Source organism: Sciurus carolinensis, chromosome 1, assembly GCF_902686445.1.
Source record: "Sciurus carolinensis chromosome 1, mSciCar1.2, whole genome shotgun sequence".
Lineage (NCBI taxonomy): Eukaryota > Metazoa > Chordata > Mammalia > Rodentia > Sciuridae > Sciurus > Sciurus carolinensis.
In genome coordinates, this window is record NC_062213.1 from 182829766 (window position 1) to 182856545 (window position 26780).

A 26780-nucleotide genomic window follows, 5' to 3' on the forward strand; every position below is an offset into this window, starting at 1 on the left:
ACTATACTACAAAGCAATAGTCACAAAAACGGCATGGTATTGGCACCAAAATAGACAGGTAGATCAATGGTACAGAATAGAGAACACGGACACAAACCCAAATAAATACAATTTTCTCATACTAGACAAAGGTGCCAAAAATATGCAATGGAGAAAAGATAGCCTCTTCAACAAAGAAGAGTGCTGGGAAAACTGGAAATCCATATGCAACAGAATGAAACTAAACCCCTATCTCTCACCCTGCACAAAAATCAACTCACAATGGATCAAGGACCTTGAAATCAGACCAGTGACCCTGCATCTTATAGAAGAAAAAGTAGGTCCAAATCTTCAACTTGTTGGCTTAGGATCAGACTTCCTTAACAGGACTCCCATAGCACAAGAAATAAAAGCAAGAATCAATAACTGGGACAGATTCAAACTAAATAGCTTTCTCTCAGCAAAGGAAACTATCAGCAATGCAAAGACAGAGCCTACAGAGTGGGAGAATATCTTTGCCACTCATACTTCAGATAGAGCACTAATTTCCAGAATATATAAAGAACTCAAAAAACTCTACACCAAGAATACAAATAACCCAATCAACAAATGGGCTAAGGATATGAACAGACGCTTCACAGAAGAAGATCTACAAGCAATCAACAAACATATGAAAAAATGTTCACCATCTTAGTAATAAGAGAAATGCAAATCAAAACTACACTAAGATTCCATCTCACCCCAATTAGAATGGCAATTATCAAGAATACAAGCAACAATAGGTGTTGGAGAGGATGTGGGGGAAAAGGTACACTCATACCTTGCTGGTGGGGCTGCAAATCAGTGCAGCCACTCTGGAAAGCAGTGTGGAGATTCCTTAGAAACTTGGAATGGAACCACCATTTGACCCAGCTATCCCAACTCCTCGGCCTATACCCAAAGGACTTAAAATCAGCATACTTCAGAGATACAGCCACATCAATGTTCATAGCTGCTCAATTCACAATAGCCAGACTGTGGAACCAACCTAGATGTCCTTTAATTGATGAATGGATAAAGAAACTGTGGTATATATATATATATACACAATGGAATATTACTCAGCTATAAAGAATAATAAAATTATGGCATTTTCAGGTAAATGGATGAAATTGGAGAACATCATGCTAAGTGAGATAAGCCAATCTCAAAAAACCAAAGGGCGAATGATCTCACTGATAAGCGGATGATGACACATAATGGGGGGTGGGAGGGGTGCAAGAATGGAGGAAGGAGGGACTGTATAGTGGGAAAAGAGGGGTGGGAGGGATGGGGGGCAAGGAAAAAATAACAGAAAATGATTCGAATACCATTACCCTATGTAAATGTATGATTACGCAAATGGTATGCTGTTACTCCATGTACAAACTGAAACAACATATATCCCATTTGTTTACAATAAAATAAATTAAAAAAATAAAATAAACAAATTAAATAAAGGTCATCAACAACGAAAAATATATTTTAAAAATATTAAAAAAAGAAGAAAACAGTTTTAGGGACATTAAGGTTTTAAATGGTTAGTTAAATGGTAGAACCATAACCGTGATACAGTCTAGAACTTCTATAGTATTATCTATCTCAGACTAAGATAACAGGAAAGATTTTGCCCTGAGAGGAGATGAAAAACATGAAAAGAAAAATTTAAAAACAAATACAGAAGGCATTTTAATGTATTTTCATCTACATTGGAAAAAAAACCCAATATCATATTTAAGAAAATTCTGTAGTTAGCATAAATGAGTAATGATGGGGGCAATGAACTTCATTTGTTTGTTTGTTTGTTTTTGGTAAGGGATTGAACCCAGGGATGCTTAACCATTGAACCACCTCCCAGCCCATTTTATTATTTTTCAAATTTTGAGGCAGGATGGTGTTGTTCAGGGCCTCACTAAGTTGCTGAGGCTGGACTTAAATTTGCAATCCTCCTGCCTCAGCCTCTGGGAAATAGATTAAATAAATTATTCATGGTAATAAAGTGAGCAAGTGTCAAAGCTGGGAATTGAACTTATTCTACCTGCCATTAAAAGACAATAATGCTGCTACTATACCACATAAGCTAGTTGTTAGGGTATCCATGAGCATGAATCAAAGCCTTTACTATGACTAACACACTCAGGAATCTTCATCAAAGTATCAAGAAAAAACATTTTTAAAAGCTCAGTGATATGGGTGAAATCATAGATTCAATTTCCATCATCACCAAAGAAGAAGAAAAATTCAGTGATTAAATATACTCCATGTAGGGAACATTTGTTAGAATAAGAGATGAGTAATTTAAAATCTAAAAACAAAAAGGCCCTGAAACTAAAGTAATGACATTCCTTACTTCAGTATTTCTTCTCTGCACTGCCTCTGTGTGGCAAAACAAGCTATAGCCCACATTTTGATTTCAACTCCTGTGTGGAACTGTTTCCCTCGCATATCCCATACTCCATGGCTTGGTGTTGCCACTGTCCGATTCTACAGAAGGAAAAGAGAAACAACAAGGCAAAAAAGAAAAAAAACTTTATAATGTATGTGAATGAGTCAAGAATAAGTATTTCAAATTACTGAACTGATATAAGTCTGATATTTTATATGAAATTGGCTGTTTTAAAATCAATATTGTTTATACTTTTAACATTAAAAAATTCCACTAAATTCAAGCAAGGACATTTACTTTGAAATTAAAAAATATATTGTTGGAACAGTTAAAAACTTGCTAAATTCCACACTTAGCTATTATGCCCTTCTCTCCATTCTTACAAAGTACCTATGTTTGATTAAAATATCAAGAGGCCTTACCCGTCCTCCATACTGGAGCATAGGTGCCGGAAGTACACGTCCGGTTACATGGGCCATTTCATCTCGAACTTTAAATTGAAACTCCTGAACAAATGGATCTGTTTCATAATTTGCACTTCTTACCTAACAATAGGAAAAGTTTGTAGTTACTCTCAAAATTCCCCTAGATCCCATACTTTACTCATTAGAGCCCTCTCCCTCTCTTTTTTTTCCTTTCTCTGTCAGCAATATGTTTTGCAATAGGTCTAATCAATGGTGCCCTAACCAAAGAGTAGAGAATCTTAACCTGGGGATTATGGGTCATGAATGGACTGTAGGAAATCTGTGAACTCCTGGGTAATTCGTACAAATTTAGATGTATGTATTAGATTGAATAATAAGATTTCAACTATTTTAAAAAATATTTTTAGTTGTAGTTGGACATAGTAACTTTAATTAATTAATTTTTTTATGTGGTACTGAGAATCGAACCCAGTGCCTCACATGTGCTAGGCAAGCACTCTATCTACCACTAAGTCACAACCCCAGCCCAAGATTTCGACTATTTTTGATCTATGAAAATGGCAATTTTTAATGATTGAACCTAATATGTTTTGGAGGGAAGAATTTTCACCTCATTTTTCATTAAGAATCTCTGATTATAGAGAACCCAGACATATTATTAAAATTTATTTCCTATAAAGTTTGATAGAAATATTAAAATCTTAATACTTTTAAAAACTACTTTATGATTTATATAAGTTTACTTCAGTATTTTCAGATAAATAGTACTATATTGTAAAGTTTATTTAATAGGGTGCACTGGAAATGGTAAGAAGCTAGAATGAGTTATAGTTTATAAATTTTTCTTAATATATCCTTACATACAAAGAGAATTCAGTGTTGGATCTTAGCTGTTTTTCAAAACACATTTACTTGTTCTCAGGGTGAAGGTCAAAGTTACAAAAAAAAAAAGATGCTGTTCAACTCCAAGTAGAAATCTATTAAAGAACTACATAATCTAAATATATGAACAGAATCTCCCTAAAATAAGCTGGAAAAGTAATTTTCTAAAATAGGCAATAATATATCTTTTTCTTCAAACCTAACTGCCATTCATTTCTGTTGTGTGCTGGTTTATCACTCCAGTAAGGTTATAAAAAATAACTACTATTTATGAAGACCTGCTGTAAACCTGCTTAGAGCTAAGTTCTTAATAATTAATTTTCACAATTATGTTACAGTTATAAAAGTAGGTATTTTATAAACTGTTTTACAGAAAATTTAAACAAAAGCTTAGTAAAGTTAAATGACTAAGTAAAGTTAAATGACTGGAAGCTATAAACATATTATAATAATAAATAATATAAAAGTAAGTGAAAAAAGCAAACTTCAAATCCATGGCTGTTAGACTCCAAAGTCTGTTCTTTTAGCCACTACACAATACTGTCTTTCTGAATAAATAATTTAGAATTGCTAGTTATTGAGACTTTACAGAAATAGAGTGTCAATATCTCTTAAAGGTTTTTGAGAAAGTTTTTAAAACCTTATTAGAGTAGAATTAAAGAAAATTCTAGGATGAGAACCAGCATGCATTTTCCTAATTTAATGTTATATAATAACTTTTATTTACTCTTTACAACTTTGTAAGGAAAAAATGGTCTTTGTTTTTGTAATTGGCTTACAAAACAAAAAAAGCCAGTTCTGAATCCCTTTTCTAATAATCTTTAATATTGCTTTTGAAAATGTCACTGAGTTGTTCTGGGGAATATTCATATTTCCAGATTTTCTTCTCTATGCTTAGGCAGTTTAAATGATACTCAAGAGCAGAGTGAGTTAAGGTCTGGGCAGCCTTATTACTTTTAATTTTGCCTATTCTATCATATTTATTTATTTTTAAAAATAACAGGGCCAGGGATGTAGTTTAGTACCTGCCTAGCATTGTGTGGCCCTGGGTTCAATTCCCAGTACCCTGCTCCTCAAAAAAAAAAAAAAAAAAAAAAAAGAGACAAACCGGAAATGGTCATGTATACCTATAATCCCAGCTACTTGAAGGGACACTTGAGGCAGGAGGATTGTAAGTTTGAGGCCAGCATGGACAACTTAGTGAATAAATAAAAAGGTTGGAAGAGGGCTGAGGCTACAGTTTAGTGGTAGAGTTTGTGCTTAGCATGTGGAAGGTCCTGGGTTCAATCCCCATCCACCCCTTCCCCCAAATATGGACAGACAACAGTGTATGTTTTTATTGTGTATAGCATGATAACTTGATACACACACACATACACACATACATTGTAGAATAGTACCATCAGTTTTATCAAGTGGTAGTGGTAACTCCTCCCTCCTCCTCCACAATGAGGCATGTGGAGACACTACATGCTTGAAGCTTTTATTTCTTTATTTAGACTGTATAGTTGTATAGTTACCAGTCTGATATTGGAAGTAAAACAATTCTAGAATGAGTGTTTCAGTACTGCTAGCATAATACTTTGAATTTCTCCCTTCCCCCACTCTTTTAGGTGGTTCCCAGTTCACTAAATTAAAATATTAATTCTGACAGAACTTGTATCCTGCATCTAATTAGAGTCTAGGGTTAAATTAGAAGAACATAACTCTTCATATAACCTACTAAAGTTTACCACCCCCCTCCAAAACACACTCCTAGATTATTTCACGATACCTTTTAAATTCTGATGGTCGAAGAAATGGCAATAAGATATAGGCTGGTAAGGGCATTTTTTAGAAACTAATCCTAACATGTTTTAAATCCCCATTTTCTAGGATTAAGTACTAACCAATCTGCTAATTTCTTCTTGTCTATCTGGTGCAGATCTTGCTGTTGCCTTGATCATAGTCGAAGTCTGATTGTCTGTTAGCTTCTTGATACATCGTTGTCCTGCCACAATATTACAGACCTACAAATAGAAAAAAGTTTTATACTAGATGTACAAGCATCTTTTTGTTAGCTCTCAGTGACAATTACATGTAAAATAAAACGTTTAAATCTGTATCATTAAATTGCTTATTTTTAATATATTTAATAAAAAAGTAGTAAACAAAACTACTTTAAAATACTATTATAATTTGGGAAAATGTATACAGGATAAAAAGATTGAAAGAAGTATCTAAACTGCTAACAGTGGTTAGACTAGAGTGGTAGCATTACGGTTGAACTTTTCTATATTCATTCATTAATGAAAATTAAAATAAATTTTAAGAAGAGTTTAAGTTCCAAAATAGGTAACAGAGTATGAGGTAAGTTATAGGTCATAAAAGACCCCAAAGGAATGATGAACAGGAAGATATTCATAAGTAGCAAAAAGACATTACTTCCAGCGGCAGGTAGGTATGTTTCTGCTCCTGTCCCACTTGCAGACAGGGAAGGTGTGGGTACTTCAGCTGAAGAGTGTACTTTTCTCTGAAATACTGAGCTACTGTTCTCTCCACAGTTTGGCCATTTTCTAGCTGTAAGGGAAAGCTGGTGGGGCAGAGAGGAAAAAAAAGAGATATGAATAACTCTTATTCCACTACAAGCCAGCAAGACTCCCAACCCACTACCTAGAGTGAGCTGCCTCATATCACCACTGCTTTTCTTACGTTTGATGACTGGCAGGTCTTCTTGTTACATTACAAACACGGTATTTCCGGCTCATTGTTCCACATGAGTCACTTCAACCTTCAGACCTGTTCCCAACAAGAAAAATGCAGGTTACAGAACTTCACATGAAAAATATTTATACTTATAAGCCTGTTCACTACTATAAAAATTCAATTCTGAGCAAACAAAATCTGTGATACAATGTGATATTGACATAATTTTATACATAAAACATTGCCAATATGGTTACTCCATGGAGACCTAATGTCAAACCTTTCTCTACCCTATCAAGCTCCACTCATAGTACATAGAACATAAAAATTTCAAAGCCCAAAGGTCAAGGGACAAAGCACTCCATTAATAAAAAACCCAGTTAATAATAAATTTGGACTATCATGCTAGGAAAGGGAAGAAGGAATGAAAGAGGAGTTTCAGTAATTCTCAAGATAGTTTATAATCTTCAAAGTAGTGTATTTAAGTAGTCCAGTCATCACATACTGATTGCAGATCAGAATTTCATAAAGCTCAAGAAGGAAGCCCTTCAAAGATGTATAAAGCAAGAAAGAAAAAATGCCAGGCCCTTTAAACAGAAGTGTAATGATCATTTTATTGAAGGGTAATATAGTGACACAGCACTTTACCATATTGACTAGAAGCAATCAAATGCAACCAAAATAATTCTGAAACCAGGTGGTTCCTACCTTCTTATAGAGTCCACTGACCCTTAGAATATCTGATGAAAGCAATAAACTCTCAGAAAAATGTACATACACAAAATTAACAATGATTTTAGGCATTCCTGGGTTGGGGCAGTCCACCTATGAACTGGGGTGCGGGGGGCGGAATTCAAGGCTCCAATGTCACTCTAGAAAGTGAAGAAATGGGTTTTAAATCATCAACGAAATTCTTTGGTATGAATTTTTTTTTTTTTTTAGATATCTTAATAATTCCTTCCTACATATATCAAAACTCATACTGAACAATGAGTTCTGGGTTGCAAAAGAAGATTTATATTTTGCATCTGTTTATAAGTCTTTGTCTCTTTGGGATCAATAGAATTTTCTGAGATGATGCAATGTTCTACATCTGTGTTCTTAATATGGTAATCATTAGTAATGTGTTACTGAGCACATGCAATGTGGCTCATGTGCCTGAAAAACTGCAATTTTAATTTTATTTCATTACCATTAATTTAAATTTAAAATAGTTACACCCACTATTAGCTATCATTGGCCAATGAGAGTTTTAGAGCAACCTACAGGAATGTTAACAAACAAGACATATAGTGGCCATGGTTTACAGATGAAAACAACTCCATTTTAAAGGTTTGGCCTAGACTCCAGGGGGCAAAAATCTAAAAAGGGATAGACAGAAGACAATCTTTAGATCTCAGACAGAATTCTTGCTTATTCTTTTTGTATTATTTCTCTTTCATATTTGTAGTTCCTATAGGAGTGGTTCTCAGCTGAGGGTGATTTTGCCCCCTCAGTGAGCAGTTGGCAATGTCTGGAGACTTTTTGTGGGGAAAGGGAGTACTAGGGACCAAACCCAGGACCTTATGCATCCTAGGCAGCATTCTACCACTAGATCACATCCCATTATCTAAGGAAACTTTAAAAAAAATTTTTTTGGGGAGGGTGGGTATCCTGGGATTGAACCCAGGGGTGCTTACCACTGAGCTATATTCCTAGACCTTTTTTATTTTGAGACAGTCCTGCTAAGTTGTTGAGACTAGCTTTGAACTTGTAATCCCCTGGCCTCCGTCTCCTAGCTGTTGGGATTACAGGCCTGTACCACCATGCCCAGCATAAGGGAGACATTTTGACTAGTATAAATTGGGGGTGCTATTGGCAACTAGTCGGTAGAGGCCAGGGGATACTCCTAAATAGCTTACAATGTTAGAACAGCACCTGCCATTCCACAAAGAATTATCCAGCCCACAATGTCAACAGGGACAAGTCTGAGAAACCTTGATACAATAAATTTGTTTTCTTATCTAATTCCTAACGGTAGTGCCAAATATAAATTCACTCATATTAATAACAATATTTTTCTTCTGACATAGGAACGACAAATTAAAATGTTAAGTGGACACAGTGTTCCTGTACCAGATTGGTATGGGTTTTTTTCTTGAAAAGTACTCCTAACTGTATCAGGGAGAAGTACTTTTTCATTATAGCTACTTTATGAGACTGAAAGTTCTGATCAGTTTACAGAATCTCCTATGCCTTTATATTATAAAGGAGACTACAAAATGTAAGGGAAAGCCTTGTAAGAAGGAAATACCATAATATGAAGTAAACAAGATATAAATGTGTTTAGGGGGAAAACAACAAAAAAGTTTAAAACATTTCAGTTTATTTCACCACTTAGCAATTTGTTTTTGTCTTTCCCCTGAATTAAAAAAAAAAAATTACTAATGTCTGCATACTTATCAAAAAAGCTTTACCAAAAGTAAAATGGTACTTTTAAATACCTGTTGCAGTTTTAACCATATATTTTCCTCAATATTTCTACTGTTACTACAAATTACTGACAAAAAAAACAAGAACCAAAACAAAACAACAAACCCTAAGTTATTATCAAACATTTGGGGAAAGTTCAAGTGGAATAAAGATGAATATGCTAAAATATTCAATATAGTACAGTTTGTATCCATATTTAACAGTTACCATCAAATTTCTCATGACAACTAAAAATTAAATCCAAGTAGCACAGAACACAAAACTCTTTGACTCTTGACTTACTATGGTAGAAAAACATCAAGTACTTTAAAGAGCCTTAAAAAAAAAAAAAAAAAAAAAAAAAAGCCTTCTTCACTTAGGAGAAAAAAAAATCATTGGTTTGTCAATGAGATCTAACCCAGATTGTTTTACCCCAGATCTAGGATCATGGGTATCTAAGAATTAGAACAAACTCCAGGGAACTAGCAAAAAGTTGCAATTTTAAAAAATGGACTAGATAATTCTCTGCCCAGGTCCCTCCCCAACCCTCCATCCAACAAAAAAATTTTTTGGCTTTAATAAATATTTACACTATAAACTTGGCTTTACCTTCACTATACATCAACTTTATAATGCTTTCTAGTCATTTTTCAGTCATTGTATTTGGGCCCCTGAGCAGTTTGAAGTTAAGATCGAGTCCATGCTCTTCGGGCAGCAGTTGAATCCTTGTTCTGTACAGATCTTGTATTTTCTGTGATAGAGTGGTGATATGAGTTGATTGCATAGTTACCCGCAAAATAAGTAAGTGACTTCATGATATCAGAGGTGGTAACTAAGCAGCAACTCCACTGGAAACCATGGCATTTAGATGATCACATATATAATGCAGGTAATGCACTAACCTCCTGACAATGCTAACTGTGCAGTTAATACAGATTATGAAGGACAATGGTATGGTTAAAAAACAATTATAGTTAATAGTTCTTATTTCGGCACTTAAATAATTTGAGAAAAATGGATGCTTATTTTCAAAGCAGAAAGAATTTTCTTTTTAATGTTTTATTGCAATGACTATCTTTTTCCTGGCTACTGAATGGTAAAGAATGAATGATAACTGGAGCAAGCAGGATGTATATTCAGCTACTCTAATTGATTTGGGGAACTGAAAGATGTTCAGTGAATAAACTTCAATGCTTCATTCAAACCACAAGCTGAAAATTATCTGCAACAAATAGGTAAAATCTTAAAAACAATGTAATTATTTCTGGCTATTTAAGATCTACATTTAATATAAACAGAATTTATGCTACTCATTCTAATTAGAAAATAACTTTCCTTCATGTCTAAATAAAAAACTAAATACAGTGGAGTCATATCTTACATGAAAATTTGGTTCTAAAGTCATGAGCAAGGCAAGAATTGTACATGATCAAAATTACTCTTAAAAACTCCTTAAATTTCTGATAAAGTACAGCAGCATACTTTGGACACAAAATGTATGCATATATTTAAATGCATTTAGAACTGTACATATATGGAGAGTAAATATATACACAAAATATAAATCTTAGATCACTATTAAAGTTATTTTTTTCTTGGGAGACCAAATAGAGATAAATTTATGTGAGTTAAATGTATATACTTATGATATAACACCACTGTATAGTTTTAGTTACTAGGTAAAATAGGCTAGCAATAGTCAGTTCTGTAATGTACATTAAATAGCTAGCTTACAACTCTAGAACAACACATGAAATAGGCTATCCCCTTATTCATAAATTTTCAAAGGAATGAAATTAAGAACTATTAGAAAAATAAAGAAGTCAATATATTAGAATATGTTCAAATAATGATTTTTAAACATATTATGGAAGTACTTTCCCATAAGAGTATTATTCCTTTCAGCCAGTAAGGGAAAGTATTAACAAATTAGCTGGTATCTATACTAGTTGCTTACTTGGCTTAATTTTCATTCAAACACTAAGATACATTTAATGTAACATTTTATAAATTATGTATATGTTTACTGCTGATATTACACAAATAAATTTTAATTATAAAATTTCACAAACAGCATTAACCCTATGGTAAATTTATGATTACACAAATGGTATGCCTTTACGCCATGTACAAACAGAGAAACAACATGTATCCCATTTGTTTACAATAAATTAAAAACAAAATTTCAATAAAGGTTGGCATAGCCTATGTTTTTTATAGTCCAAATTGTTCTAAATGAAAAGGAATTCACCTTTTTCTCTTTGGTGAATTTTACCCGATGAGAATCAGTCAGAGGTCTTGGTTGCTCATCAATATTGTGAATATCAAGAACTTCACACATGAACTGAATTACAGGTTGTGCTTTGTAGAAGGCAGTGGCAGAAACTAAAGAAAAAAAACACAAATAGTACAAATTAATGTTTCCCTAAAAAATTCAGAAACTTCATCTTAGACTCCAGGCTAAATAATATCTACAGAGTTAAAAATGATCCCTTCTGCACATTTGTATGTGTGTATATGTGAATATATATATACATATATGTATATATATGGTTACTATGTGCTATAAAAACAATGGAGAAATGATGAAAACTATGAGCTACATACTACGATGTTATTTCCTATTCAAAAACCATGCTGTTGGGCTGGGGCTGGGGCTCAGCAGTGGAGCGCTTGCCTCGAATGCATGAGGCACTAGTTCGATCCTTAGCCACCACATAAAAATGAATAAATATAGATATTGGGTCCATCTACAACTAAAAAATATTTCTAAAAAAAAACATGCAGTTGGTTGAACTAAGTGTAAACTTTATATACACACATATATAACAGTTTATAACTTTATTTTTACTGATGTTACATAAATTCTAACCGTAAAAGCAATTCAATAAATTATTGCTATATCCATGTATTTTATATAGTTAGGTTTGTTCTAAATGCTAATTAATTCAGCTTTTATATCTTTGGTGAATTTTACCAGATATAAAGTCATCCTTAATCTGATCAAAGTCATCTACCAAAAATTCTATGGCAAATTAAATTTCACTTAATAGGAAGTCCTAGTTAGCATAGGAAAGCAAATGAATAGAAATAAAAAGTAAACTATTTTACATATAAAATTTTCTGAAAATAAGCAGCTTTAATTTGACCTCTGATCAGGGCATAAGAACAGAAAGGTCACTATAGCTTTTATAAACTATTTCTTTCATCATGGGTCACTGAATTACTCCATTCTCTAATTCATGTACAGAGAAGTGTGTAAGGCATGAAACAAGGTCTGTAGTGAATAAAGGCCAGGATTCTTTGGCAGATAACAAGGTAGGCTTTTCTTTCTTTCTTTCTTTTTTTTCCCCCTGGTAGTACTGATTGAACTCAGTGCTCTACCACTGATTTATAGTCCCAAGTCCTTTTTCTTCTGAAACAGTCTTGCTAAGTTGCCCAGGCTGGTCTTAAATTTGTGATCCTACTGCCTCAGCCTTCCGAGGTTAGGACTGATTACAAGTGTGCACTACCATACCACACTCTTTCTTAAACTAGAAATTTCTATACCCACTACACTGTTATGTTAATGAGTTTCCCATCTTATAATGATTTAAGAAGATAGGGGTCTTAAATTCGAGCTACAGATACAAAGGACTATCTGTCCAATATATTATGATAGTCAATCAGCAATGATTTATTAACTTTGGATTTTGGAACAGAAGAGCTTCACCAATGGTTAAACCACTATCACTCATTTCTTAAATACTGATGATTATTATGGTGCTATAAAGGCATTAGGAATAAAATGAAAGGCAAAACTGAAATAGACAATAAGCTTCATGTTACGATGTTATATATTATTCAAAAAACATGCCCTTGCTGGTGTTGACAATGCATGTCTATAATCCCAGCTACTCAGGAGACTGAGGAAGGAAGGATAGTAAATTTGAGACCAGTTTCAGCACCTAGTGTTAGCCTGTCGTCCAAAAACAAAACAGAACACTACAAACATGCCCACAAGAGCTGAGGTGTGGCTCTATGGCAGAGTGCTTGCCTAGCATGTACAAGGCCCTGGTTCAAATCCCCAGTACTGTAAAAACCAACCAACCAACCAACAACAAAAAGAGACATGCCACAGTTTGTTAAGTGTGAACGTTTTATGTAGTACTCTTTCTTTTCCTCGCCTTCATTTAGAGTAATGTCCCGCCATAAAATGTCCCTCACCTTTGGAAAGATATTTATCAAGGCTTTTAACAGTAATTTCTCAGGATATTTGTAAGTTGGTGAGGCTTGTGGGTATTTTTAATGTTATTAGGAAGATTTTTATCTTAAAATATTAATTTTGTAGTAGCACATATTATTTTAACTTTCTTAACCATAGAAAATAATATATGAGTTTCATCATAAAAACTGAAAACAATATAGAGATACATAGTAAGACTTTCCCCAGCTGAACCTCTCCAAGTAGCTCTAAAACAAAATTAACCATTTGTGGTTAGATATGTATACATTTTCCTCCTTTTGACATGCACTTACAAGATAAAATTGGGTAGTATATTTTTAGGTGAGATCAGAAGATAAATGCTCTATGTTCTTATTTCATTAAAAAGTTAACATGTTCTTAGAGATCTTTTATGTCAGTACTTTTTTTTTTTTGGTACTGGAGGATTGAACTCAGGGACACTCTACCTTTGACATACATCCCTCATCCTTTTTGGGTCTCATTAATGGCAGAGGGTGGCCTCAAACTTGTGATCCTCCTGCATCAGCCTACAGAATACCAGGCCCTGTGGTTCACGCCTGTAATCCCAGCAACTTGGGAGGCTGATGCAGGAGAAATCACAAGTTCAAGGCAGACTCAGCATTTAGTGAAGGCCTAGCAATTTAGGAGACCTGTCTCCAAATAAAAATTAAATAAATAGGACTGAGTAATGTAGCTCAGTGGTAAACTCCCGGGTTCAATCTTTAGTACCAAAAACAAAAACAAGAGTAGCTGGGATTATACATGTGTCAGTATATTTTTTAACAGACTATATATTATTCCACATTATTCCATGATAACTGAATATATATGTCCTTTCCCCTCATAATAAAAAGAACACAAATGATAAAATATTTGAAAACACTATCCTGGACTTTGATATTTTCTCATATAGATCTTACAGAAGATGTATATGGACTAATATGGAATTATATCTTTTTTTTTAATAGCTGTAGGATATCCCAATGCATGGATATGCTTTATGTCCTTAAAGATGGACATGTTGGTTTTTTCTCTATTACAAACTATACATAACACACACACACACCACACACACACACATACACCACACATATATACATATATATTTTTTTGCACACAAATATATATATCTACATATATATATAATATATGTGTGTGTGTGCACACGCACACACACACATTCATGAATGTGTCTGTGGGAAAAACTTAAGAGGAATTAATATTCACTGCTAACCTTCCATCCAAATAAACTTTAGAAACACTAATTTCCAACTCATTAAAAAAGGGGGGGGGGGCATTCTTAGCATGTGTGAAGTTCTAATTTGATCCCCAGCATCACAAAAAAGAAAAAAGATTGATAAGGTTGTAATAGTACTCTAGATATCTTACTCAAATCGAAAATAGTTTAAGTGTACACATTATATTCTTCTGTTGAAAAATGTGAGAATATTGTTGTGCATAAGAAAAGAGGCGGGCAGAGTTGAGCATGGTGCACATACTGTAATCCCAGCTATTCAGAAGCCTAAAGCAGTAGGTCATAAGTTCAAGCCTGCCTTGGGGGAAGAAGAAACAAAGCAGGTGGTGAGTGGCTGGGATGTAGCTCAGTGGTAGAGTACTTGCCTAGCATGTGCAAGGCTCTGGGTTCTATGCCCAGTACCCACAAACAAAACAAAAACACACAAAGACTGTCAGGATACAAACCAAATTTAAGTTTAAACACATATTGGATCTGGGTTTAATTTTAAAGTAAATAGACAAGGGAATAAATATACAGTAACTAATATTATTTTGCTCTTCTTTTAATCTTACAGGTAATTTTCTACTAGATTACTATATATTGTCATGTGCAACTAATATTTCACACATTAGAGAGTTTTAACTAGTGAATAAACAGGAAGAATATTTCTCCTGTATAACCCTCTTCTATTTTTCCATTACTTTCACTACACTCTTAGTGTATCATTTCATTGTTGACCAACTTCTCCATAGGAAGGCGGGCATTGAGGTAAAAATTAAATTTTGTGAAAAAACACTCTGTATAAAAGTATGGGTTGATATTAGGTAGAGGGGAATGAAGAGAGTGGAAGGGGGGGTGGGGGTAGAAAGGAAAGTAGAGTGAAACAGACATTATTACCTCATGCACATATATGACTGCCTGACTGATAAGATCCTACAATATGTATTATCAGAAAAATGAGAAATTACATTCCATTATATGATTTATCATAATGTATAAATGCATTCTGTCATGTACAACTAAATTAGAACAAATAAAAAGATTAAAAAAATAAAAAAAGAATGGGTTGAAATCAGTGACTACACTTTTGAATTAGGAGTGAATTTCAATGATCAAAGATCTGCTTCTCGCTGCTTGAATAAACTTTAGTATTTAATAAAGCGACGTATACATTATTGTATTCCTTCTTTTGCTTCCCCACATTAGTTAATCTTTACTGAAAAAGAAATGTTAGATTTTAAAATCTACTTGATCCAATATACCATATTAAATATTAAAGAAAATGATGATGATAATGGTTCCTAAGAAAGTATCTGATAAAATCCAGCACTGTAGCAAATACTCTTAACTATACTAAGACCAGAAGGGAACTTCCCTTAATTTGATCAATGTCATCTACCAGAACTCTATGGTAAATTCAACTTTACTTAATAGAAAGTCCTAGCTAGCACAGTAAAGCAAATTAAGAGAAATAAAAGGTCCAAAAGGTTTTGGAAAAAGGGAAAACAAAACCATTGCATGTCATGATATGACTGCCTATATGGAAAAGACACAATCTAGAGATAAATTACAGAATAACTAATAGTTCAGAAATGATGCTAGACCTAAGATTAACATACAAAATTAAATTATATTTATATAACCTAGCAAACCATTTAACATGCAGTTTTAAAAAGATACTACTTACAATCACAACAAAAAATTTAAGGTGTTTTGGAATAAAGTCTAAACAAAAGATATGTAAGACCTATAGAAGTAGTAAGTATCTTATTTTGGGAAGATTTACAGATGATGTAATAATAGAGCATATAGTCTAGTCATGTAAATTTTCCTCCAACTGATGGGCAAATTCATAGGATTTAATTCTAACAGGAATGAACATATCCAACAGGACGCAATACTTTCCTCCCCCTGGAAATTAGGAAACTGATGCTATCTATCATTAACATAAAGCAATGATTCAGAATAGCAAGATAATTAATAAGATTTGTTCATCAAGATTTGTTATAATTCTTCCAATCAAGAAACTGCGAGGAAGACATGTAGACCAACAGAACGGATTAAAAGCCTAACTCATACTATATGCAAAACCAACACTTACATTCAAAGAAGAACTAAATATGAAGAGGAAAACAAATATTTGTTGGAAATGTAAAATATCTTATAATCTTGGAGGTAAGGAAGAATTCTTAAACAAATTAAAAAATAAGCTAGGTATGTTGGTGTGTACATGTAATCCTAGCAACTTAGAGGCTGAGGCAGAAGGATTTTAAGTTCAAGAGCTGTCTGGGCATTTAGTGAGATCCTTTTCAAAATAAATAAAAGGGCTAGGAATGTAGCTCAGAGGTATAGGATCCCTTGATTCATTCCTTAGTACCAAAAAAAAACCCAAAAAACCAACAAACAAATCTCAAACAAACAAAAAAAAAACCCTAAATGACAAACCATGAAAACTGTAAGAAAGAAGACACCAATAAGCAAAACTTAGAAAAAACAAGTTATAGGTTAGTAGAGAATATGTACAATATGTATAAAAAAATAATTACAATCCAGAAACATGTAAAGAGTTCTTACAACTCAAGGTAAAGGATAAAAGTGGCAAGTATATTAGCAGACATTTCATAGAAGGGAAAATCTAAATAGCAAAAACCATACAATTTTACTAATTATCTGATTTGCAATTAAGGAAATACAGATAAGAACAACAACAAGTTATCAAAGTGAGTAAAAAGTGTCAAGCAAATTACCAAGACTGATTTCATACCAATCAAGATTGATAAAAAATTTCAAGGGCTGGTAATATAAGTTGAAAAGCCAATTGAAGAATGAAAAGGCACTAAAATTTAGATAAATAAAAGTGAGAAATAAAGTACAAATATTGAGAAGCGTTGGGGAAAAATGAGACATCATTATTTTTTAACTTTTTTTTTTAGATGTTGATAGACCTTTACTTTATTCATTTATTTATATGTGGTGCTGAGAATCGAACCCAGTGCCTAACACATGCCAGGCAAGTGCTCTACCATTGAGCCACAACTCCAGTGTCCCAAGAAATGAGACTTTATTAATTGCCAGTATAGCGATAAACAAACAAGGGAAAGAAAATTCACCAACATAAGACTAGATATCCAGAATACCACTTTAATAGTTTTTTAATGCATGAAATGGAGTATCTCCAAATTTATTAAGGACATTTTCATTTTATTAAGGTTTTATAACCTAAAATTCATATATCTTTTATTGAATTTATTCATAAATAATCACTAAAATTTTGTTCTGTTGGAAATCTGTTTTTTTTTTATTTATCAACGATTGCATGTTTGTTCATTCTTAATATTTATTTATTCATTCATTTTTGGTGCTGGGGATTAAACCTATAGCCTCACACATACTAAGTACATGCTTTACACATACACTCAACTATATGCCTAGACTTTGTTCATTTTTTTAACTAGGTTTCTTCTTTCCATGGGTAGCAGTGTTAGAATAATGAAAGAAGGATAGATTTGGAAATCAAAAAGACTTAGATTTTAATCCTAGCTCAATACTTACTAGTCTTTATTCATCTGTTAGAGGAAAGGAAAAAAAAAAAAAAAAAAAAAGGAAAACCCCCTATTTCTCAGAGCATTGGGAAGAACCAATGCAAGGTACCTACTTGTGCCAGAAAGCAGTTTATAGGGCTGCTTTAAAAAAAAAAAAAGTTCCCCAGGCTGTCCTGAACTTGTGATCTGCAACCTCAGCCTCCGAAATAGCTGGGATTATAGGTGTGTGCCACTGTGCTGGCCCTTTTCTCATTTTTTAAAAATATTTTTCTTAGTTGTAGATGAATACAATAGCTTTATTTATTTATTTTTATGTGGTGCTAAGGATCAAACCCAGTGCCTCACATGTGCTAGGCAAGCACTCTATACGGAGCCACAACCCCAGTCCCTCTTCTCATTTTTGAAGAACAAGTCATGGGTTCAATGGTCTCCCGATATTTTTTTTAGTTGTAGATGGACACAATACCTTTATTTTTATGTGGTGCTGAGGATCGAATATAGTACCTCACACGTGCTAGGCAAGTGCTCTACCACTGAGCTACAAACCCCAGCCCCTCCTGATATCTTAATTCCAGCAACACCAGGTGAGAGAACCCTGTCTCTAAATAAAATACAAAATAGAATTGGGATGTAGTTCAGTGGTTGAGTGCCCCTGAGTTCGATCCCCAGTACCCACCAAAAAAAAAGTATAGTACATAAAGTTGGGTCCCACAAAATAGAATAACTTGATATGGATACATATTGCTGGGAGGTAGTTGAACAGGAAGATACTATGGTTATTATTTGCCCCGATTTTAAGTTTACTTCCTTGCGTCCAAAGGTATAAGAACAGAAATTAAATCACTTATTACACGATGATTTTCATGGTAATAATTAGTAAGTATTTAATATTCGGAGGCCATAATAAAGAAATCTCTATATTTCCTATATCATCTAGTAAAATACATGGAATGCTCAGAATTTTTTATTCATTGATAGGTTAAAGAATTGCTCTAATTTTTAAATGTTAATACCACCTACTTACCTAAGGGTCTAACATGTAATGTGTCACTTAGCAAATTATTATAAAGTGAGTATCTGTGTAGTGACCATTAGATTAAGAACTATTACCAGGGGCTGTAGTTCAGTGGCAGAGTACTTGCCTAGCATGTGAGAGGCACTGGGTTCAATCCTTAGCACCACATAGAAATAAACAAATAAAGTAAAGGCATGCTGTAACCAGTATCCCAGAAACATTTCTCTCCTCTAAAGGTAATCGAAATTCTGTCTTCTACAGTAATGACTTCCCAAATACATACATATCCATAAATATCATATTAGTTTTCCTTGGTTTGAATTTTATGGAAAACATAATGTATATGACCTTTTGAGACTTTCACTTAAGATTGTTTCTAAGTTTGCCATATTAAATCAATGTAACTAGTTTTTTCATTTTCATTGGTGCATACTCTGTTGAAGAAATATACAGTTTATCCACTCTGCTGGTAGACATTCCTGTTGGTATCTTTCTTTGGCTACTATGAATAATGTATGAATAGTGACAGAACATCTTTGTATGTCATACACAAATTCCTCTACTATAGGCTATATCTGTGAGTGGAACTGCTGGGTCATGAGGGATGCATGTCTAAATTTTTTAGACAATGCCAAATTTTCACAGTGGTGTTAACAATTGACCCTGTCATAGTGTGTAAGAGTCACTGCTGTGCCAAGTTCTCATCAGCTGTTAGCACTGTCAGACTTGACTTTCAGCCATTATGATGGGTGTGCAGTGATCTCTCATTTTTGAAAAAAAATTATGTTTTGAAATATATCTTACATACAACAAACTTCAAAGTGCAAATTCAATGATTTTGATAAATATATACATCTATGTTATTACCCCCTCTCTAATTAAGAAAGAACATTTCTATCACCCTTTGTAAAAAGGTCCTTCCTATCTCCCCCAAGTAACAACTCATTTGATTTCTTTCATAATCAACTGGTTCAGAATTTCATATAAATGGGGACTGGGATTGTGGTTCTGTTAGAGCACTTGCCTGGCAGTGTGAGGCACTGGGTTCAATTCTCAGCACCACATATAAATAGATAAATTTAAAAATAAGAATTCTATATAAATGGAATTATACTGTACAGGCTATTTTGCATTTAGCTTCTCTTGTACATCTTCTTTTTAATATATTTTTTATACATTTATTTTTTTAATGTGGTCCTGAGGATCAAACCTAGTGCCTCACATACGTGAGGCAAGCACTCCGCCATTGAGCTACAGCTCAGTCCTCTTGTACATCTTCTTTGAGACTGATTCCCACTGTTTTATGAATTAAATTGTTCTTTTTAATCACTAGATAGTACTTCATTAGAACAAACAGATCACAATCTCTTTCGTCATTCACTTCTTATTGGCCATTTGGGTTGTTTCCAGTTTCAAGTTATTATCAACATACAAACATACATGAATAAATGAACAAATCTTTGCACAGGCATATATTTTTGCTTTTCTTGCGCAAAGATGTAGAATTACAATTGGCAGGCCATATGGCAAGAGAACATTTACCCTTTTTTTTTTAGGTGCTGAGGATGGAGCTCAGGACTTCAGGCATTTAACTTTACTTATTTTTGTACAAGGGATGTAATTCAGGGGCATTTTACCACTAAGCCATATCTCCAGTGCTTTTTGTTTTGAGACAGGGTCTCTCTCTAGATTGCTTAGGATCTAAGTTCTAAGGCTGGCTTCAAACTTGCAATCCTCCTCTCAGCCTCCCAAGTCACTGGGTTTACAGGCATGTGCCACCATGCCTGGCTTTAATTTTTATTTTTTTTCGCAGTGCTGGGGATTGAACATAGGAGTGTTCTACCACTGAGTTATATCCGTAACTCTTAGATCATGAGATAGGGTCCAAGTTGCAGAGGCTGGCTTTCAATCCGTGATCTCCTGCGTCAGCATCTTGATTTGCTGGGATTACAGGTATGCACCACTGCACCCATCCTGAGAACCTTTAACTTTAAAAAACTGCCAAACTATTTTTTAAAGCAGTTGTATTATTTTATATTCCTATTAGTAGATGTTCCACATCTGTTATCACTTGGTACTGTCAGTCTTTTAAATTTAGTCAACTGTCAATGTATATTTAAAAAATTGGATGGGATTTTGATTATACTGAATTTATACATCAATTGTTTTGAGTTTATAGGTTATGAAGTATATTGTTGTGCTTACTTGCATATCCTGCATAACCAATGATAATTAGAATCTTTTCAAGGATTTATTTCACATCTTTTTCTAAAATATTTTCTAGTTGTAGATGGACACCTTTATTTAATTTTTTAAATGTGGTGCTGAGGTTCAAACCCAGTGCTTCACACGTGCTAGGCAAGCATTCTACCACTGAGTTACAAACCCAGCCCCTCATATCTTTAAAAAAAAAAATTTTTTTTGTAGTCGTAGATGGACAGTATGCCTTTATTTTATTTGTTTATTTTTATGTGGTGCTAAGTATAGAACCCAGTGCCTCACATGTGCTAGGCAAGTGTTTTGCCACTGGACCACAATCCCAGTCCCACATATCTTTTTTTTTTTTTTAAATGTGTGCATAAATATATTAAACAATGTATCCATTGATGTTTTATAAATTTGGGGGGTATATATAAATAAATAAATATTTTATTTTTAGTTGCCAGTGGACCTTTATTTTATTTATTTATATAGGTAGCAACAATCGAACCCAGTGCCTCACACATGCCAGGTAAGTGCTCTACAACTGAGCCACAACCCCAACCCCCCACATATCTTCTTATAGTGCTTGCAGACACTATAATACTGCCCTGTATAGTCCCAGTCCCAAGTATATGCTTTTGACTACATTTTGATCTGTTGTCTTTAAAGTTTTTCAGACATTTCAGATACAAGGTTTTTGCTCAGATATGTTTTCCAAGTGTTCTTAACAGTAGTTTAACTTAGATGGTTTCCCATTTATTAAGAAATCTTTGCTTACTTCAGGGTTGTGAATATTATTCCCGTTTTTTTCTTAGATATTTCTCAGTATTAGTCTCTTGTTTTGGTCTGGAATATAATTTGAATTAAATTTTATATTATAAAGAATTAATTTTTTTAGTATACAAATATTCAGTTATTTCTATATTATTTACTGAAAAGATTATCCTTTCTCCCATTGAATTACATTGGCTGTTTGGCAAAATTAATCAATCCTCAGTGGGTCCATTCCTGTAGCTCTTTTATAACTTATGTGTCTTTGCCCAAATATCACAGTTTCACTTTCTACAGCTATATATAGCATGTCTTCAAACCATGTAGCATAAATTCTCTGATTTTGTTTCTTGAAGAATGGGTATCTTAAAAATTAGAGGCTTCTGGTATGAGAAAATGATATAACCCTTTTATTTATGCCTTTTTAACTGTTTGTTTTTTGGTACTGGGGGTTGAACCCAGAGATACTTAACCACTGAGCCACCTCCCTAGCCCTTTTTTATATTTTATTTAGAGATAGGGTCTCACTGAGTTGCTCAGGGTCTCATTAAGTTGTGAAGGCTGACTTTGTTTTTTTTTTTTTTTTTTTTTTTTGTGAAGGCTGACTTTGAATGGTCCTCCCATTTTGGCCTCCCAAGCTGCTGAGATTACAGGTGTGTGCCACAGCACCCAGTCACCTTTTTAACTTTCTTAATAATCCATTGCAGCTTTCAGTGTAGGGGCCTGCTACATCTTTCTTTAAATTTATTCCAGTATATTGCATGTTCTTTTGATGTTACATATGGTAAATTTTTTCATTTTTCTAATTGTTGAATACTGATATATTGCTAGTATTCATTGTTGTTGTTTTATAATACAACTAGTGTGGTGGCATATGCCTGTAATTCCAGCGGCTCAGAAGGCTGAGGCAGGAGGATCTCAAGTTCAAAGCTAGCCTCAACAATGGTGAGGTGTTAAGACCATGTCTCTAAATAAAATACAAAATAGGGATGGGGATGTGGTACTGGCTAGGACCTAAGCACACTTGCTTTGTTTTTGATTTTAGGGCAAGTGTTTGATATTTTCATCATACATGTATGATGATCCCTATATCTTTTTCTAAATGCTTTTATAAGTTTTCTATTATTGTAGTTTGTAGTAAATTTTTAGCATGAGAATGTTAAAATATTTTGATGATTTTTCTGGCTTCTGAGAGGATTCTGTTGTCTTTGTCAGGTGTATTAGGTATAATAAAAATTTAGTTAGAAAGTCTTTTTTCCTCTTCTGTTTTCTGAAGAATGCAAGAAAAACTAGGATTTTTTTCCTTAAGTGTTAGGTAAAATTCATCAGTGAAATCATTTATGATGGTGTTTTCCTTGTGAGAAGTGATTATAAATTCAATTTATTTGATACAGGGTATTCCAATTTTGGTAAAGTTGTGTCTACTGAGGAATTTGATTCAATTAAGTTACCAAATTGGCATAAAGTTATTCATAACATTCTCTTTTTAAAAAAAATATTTTTTTTAGTTGTAGATGGACACAATACCTTTATTTATTTTTATGTGGTGCTAAGGAGTGAACCCAGTGCCTCATGCATGTGAGGCAAGGGCTCCACAGCTGAGTCACAGCCCCAGGCCCATAACATTCCCTTTTAAGACAATATTAAATTCTAAAAGCTCTTTAGTAGTACTTTTCATTCCTGATACTGGTAATGTTTTTCCTATTTTTCTTGATTAGTCTTGTGATAAGTTTATTTTATCAGTTTTCCCCCCTGGTTCAAGGGACTGAATCCTGGGTATTCTACCACTAAGTTACATCCCTAACATCTCCCTTCCCCCTCTGCCATCCTTGTAAAATTTTGTGACAAGGTCTTGCTAAGTTGTCCAAGTTGGCCTTAAATTTGTCTGGGATCACAGGCGTACAGCACTGTGCCCCACTAATTTTATTAAAAAATTTAAAAAACCAAGAGTTGGCTTCCTTAATTTTCTATTTAATTAATTTTTGCTCCCATCTTTATTATATTTTACCTTCTACTTACTTTGGGTTTAATTTGCTCTTATTTTTCTAGCTTAAGGAAACTGTAATAGCCTGTCTCCAAGATGGTCCCCAGTGAGTTCTGATTCATGGGATTCAAAGCTTTGTGTAGTTTCTTCCTACACTGAATATAACTGATCTGTGTAACCAATAGGATGTTATGGAAATGACGATGTAACTTTCCATGCTAGGTCTTAATGTTTTAGAGCTTCTGTCTTGTTCTCTCATGGATTACTCACCCTGGAATAAGCCAGTCACAATGCTGTGAGAACACTTATGCAACTTAAGGAGAGGTTCACACGGCAAGGAACTCATGTTTTCAGAAATAAGTCATCATTAAGTGAGTCATCCTGAACTGGATTCCCCAGTTTCAGTAAAGTCTTAAGATTGACTGCAGCCTCATGAGAGTCCCTGAACTGAACCAACCAGTTAAGCCATCCCTTAATTCCTGATAGAAACTACATAAGATAATGTTTATTGTTGTCTATAAGTTTTATGATAATTTGAAAAGCACTGATTGATAATACAGATGCAAAGTAGGACTTAATCATCTATTCAAATATTTATTAAGTCTCTCTTTTATGGTTTGGAACTTCAGAGATGAATCCAAGTCTCTGTCCTTAAACACAGAACCTTGATTAAGATGGCAGGAGCACCTTGTTTCATTCTTTTCTAAAACTCCACTATAAATATGGTAAGGGAAAAAAGAAAAAAGACAAAAATCTAGAAGGAGAGAGGAACAAAGAGAAACTACATCAACATTTTGGAAGATGAAAAAGTGAGTAGGCAAGTTGTAACTGATATAGTAGACCCAAGAAAATGAAATCAAAGCCAGCTGTTTTGGTAAAGGTAAAAACCAACTGCATTTACACTACCAAGTCCTCAAAATGCAGAAGTGGCTGTACAAGGTACCTCTGAAACTGGTGATAAAAGGATGTGGATGGTACAGAAAAATAAAGAGGAAAAGCAGTTTGCGAAGGTGAAGTTCTAGATCCCCTATCTAGATCCACATCTCTGAAGAGCTGCCCCTTCTTCCTCTTTCATCTGCCTAGAGGTTTATTCTCTGAAAAAGGCAAAACAAAGACTTTAAGGATGAAGATGCCAGGAACAGTTGAAGGCATAGGACTGTACTATAAACAAAGAATTAAATGACTTTAACATTAAATGCTGAATGCAGGAATTCCCCCAGCTAGAACCCCAACTTGGCTTCCAGAATGTAGGTCACCAGACTGTTACCCTTCAGACAGGAGTCTTGGAAGACTCATCTTTGGGCAACTTGACCAGCCAAGAGAAGAAGCCTAAAGATTCTCCAACCTCAATCCACTGAAATCATCTCATGATGAAGCTCAGTCACAAGCCTGTTCCCTGTATTCAGAGTTTCCGGTTAGTGTTTTGGACTCCCATCGAATCATGAGTAGATAATCAAGGATACTAGACACTTGGGAAAATCCCCCAAAATGAAAGACAGCACAAAACAAAAAGGAATTTGGGTACATAGGAGAAAAAATCCAAAATAAGCTATTATGTTCAGAAAACTAAGAAAGGATATTGCATCTTGTGAAACAAGAACTGCATGATATTAAATATATATTATTTAGGAAATATAAAATGAACAGTTAGAAATAAAAATTACAATAAAAAATCAAAAAGTAAATAAAAGAACTGGAAGAAGAAGAAAAAAAGAACTGGAAGATAAAGTTGAGGAAATTTTCTAGAAAGTAAAGGAAAATTTAGGAGGTAAAAGGGAATAGATACACACTTAAAATGGGTAAATTCTACAGTATGTAAATTAAACTTCATTATAGTTATTTTAAAAATGGAGCAGGCTGGGGATATAATGTTAAAGACCTGGGTTCAAGTAATCTCCAGTACTACAAAAAGATTAAAAGTAAAAACAAAAGAACAAATTTTTTTTTTTTTAAATGGAGCAATGCTTTCAAATTTCTAAAGAAAAACTAATTCTAACAAAGAAACTCAGCTAACTTTTATTTTTGAGGTGGGGTTTGCTATGTTGCACAAGTTGGCCTCAAACTCCTGGCTCAAGCAATCCTCCTGTCTCAGTCTCCTAAGTAACTATCAATTAGGTTTGATGATAAAGTACAGTTTTTAATGTGTCAAAAAATTTTGTCCCAAATGTACTTTTTCATGAAGCTCCTGGAGTTCATGGGAAGAGGAAGGAAAGGATGTGAGATTAATATAGGAGCAACACAAAAAGAATTCACCCAAAGATTTCCAAGATAATGAAAAGTATGATCTAAAGGGGATAGTGCACCAAATATGAATGGCACAGTCAACCAGACCGAAACAGTATGAATCAAGAAACAGATCTGAATCAAGGCTGTATTAGGAAAAAAGAAAAAAAAAAAAATCTGATGAAGGCCACCACTAGGATTCCTGCTACATGAGAATAGACTGCCTGGTCAAATCTGACCCAGATCTCTTTAGTTGGCCTTGTTTGACCTCATGTTGAAGTTCCTGGTTTGTTACTTGAATCAGCTGATAATCTGCATTATACCCTAAAGAAATACTGTTTCAATTTACTTCTGAAAAGACTAATTTGAGTATTATAAAATTCTTTCTTAATCTTCACAATCGTGTGTGTGTGTGTGTGTGTGTGTGTGTGTGTGTGTGTGGTGGTGGTGGTGGTGGTGGTGGTGGTAGGGACTGAAACCAGGTGTGCTCTACCATTGGGCTATATTCCCAACCCCCTTTATGTATTTATTTTTAAAATTTGAGACAGAGGCTGACCTCAAATTTGGAATCCTTATACCTCAACTTCCCAATTAACTGGGGTTAAAGGTGCACACCACCATGCCCAGCAAACTTAAACTTGAACTCAAGACAAATAAATGAAAGAAGCAACACTAATATTGTGATTACCATAAATCTGTTTTCCATGCTAAAAAAGTATTTCAGTAAACTTCTAACTTGTAAGCAAAAATAAATT

The 26780-nt window shown here is 34.0% G+C and overlaps 2 protein-coding genes and 1 non-coding gene across 5 annotated transcripts in view; all 3 read right to left on the reverse strand.

Moving 5' to 3' along the window:
- Positions 1–6470, reverse strand: part of Ago3 (argonaute RISC catalytic component 3) — a 38521-nt gene extending 32051 nt beyond the window's left edge. The window contains exons 1-5 of the mRNA XM_047556466.1: positions 6382–6470; positions 6115–6262; positions 5580–5699; positions 2806–2928; positions 2348–2481 (exon numbers count right to left, since the gene is read on the reverse strand). Of these exons, the coding sequence (XP_047412422.1) occupies positions 2348–2481; positions 2806–2928; positions 5580–5699; positions 6115–6262; positions 6382–6437 (581 nt within the window). The 5' untranslated portion in view covers positions 6438–6470. The remainder of the gene's footprint in view (positions 1–2347; positions 2482–2805; positions 2929–5579; positions 5700–6114; positions 6263–6381) is intronic.
- Positions 6471–7325: 855 nt separating this feature from the next.
- Positions 7326–7457, reverse strand: LOC124968756 (small nucleolar RNA SNORA40). Its single transcript, XR_007105838.1, has one exon. It is a non-coding gene; the product is annotated as a small nucleolar RNA SNORA40 (small nucleolar RNA).
- Positions 7458–10002: 2545 nt separating this feature from the next.
- The window catches only part of LOC124987301 (protein argonaute-3-like), a 74365-nt gene continuing 57587 nt past the window's right edge, over positions 10003–26780 (reverse strand). For 2 of the 3 annotated variants that reach the window (XM_047556477.1, XM_047556499.1), the window contains exon 6: positions 10957–11211. In XM_047556477.1, coding sequence (XP_047412433.1) covers positions 11012–11211 — 200 coding nt within the window. In that variant the 3' untranslated portion in view covers positions 10957–11011. Of the gene's footprint in view, positions 10069–10956; positions 11212–26780 lie in introns of those variants that run through there. The other variant, XM_047556486.1, reaches the window with a different exon arrangement.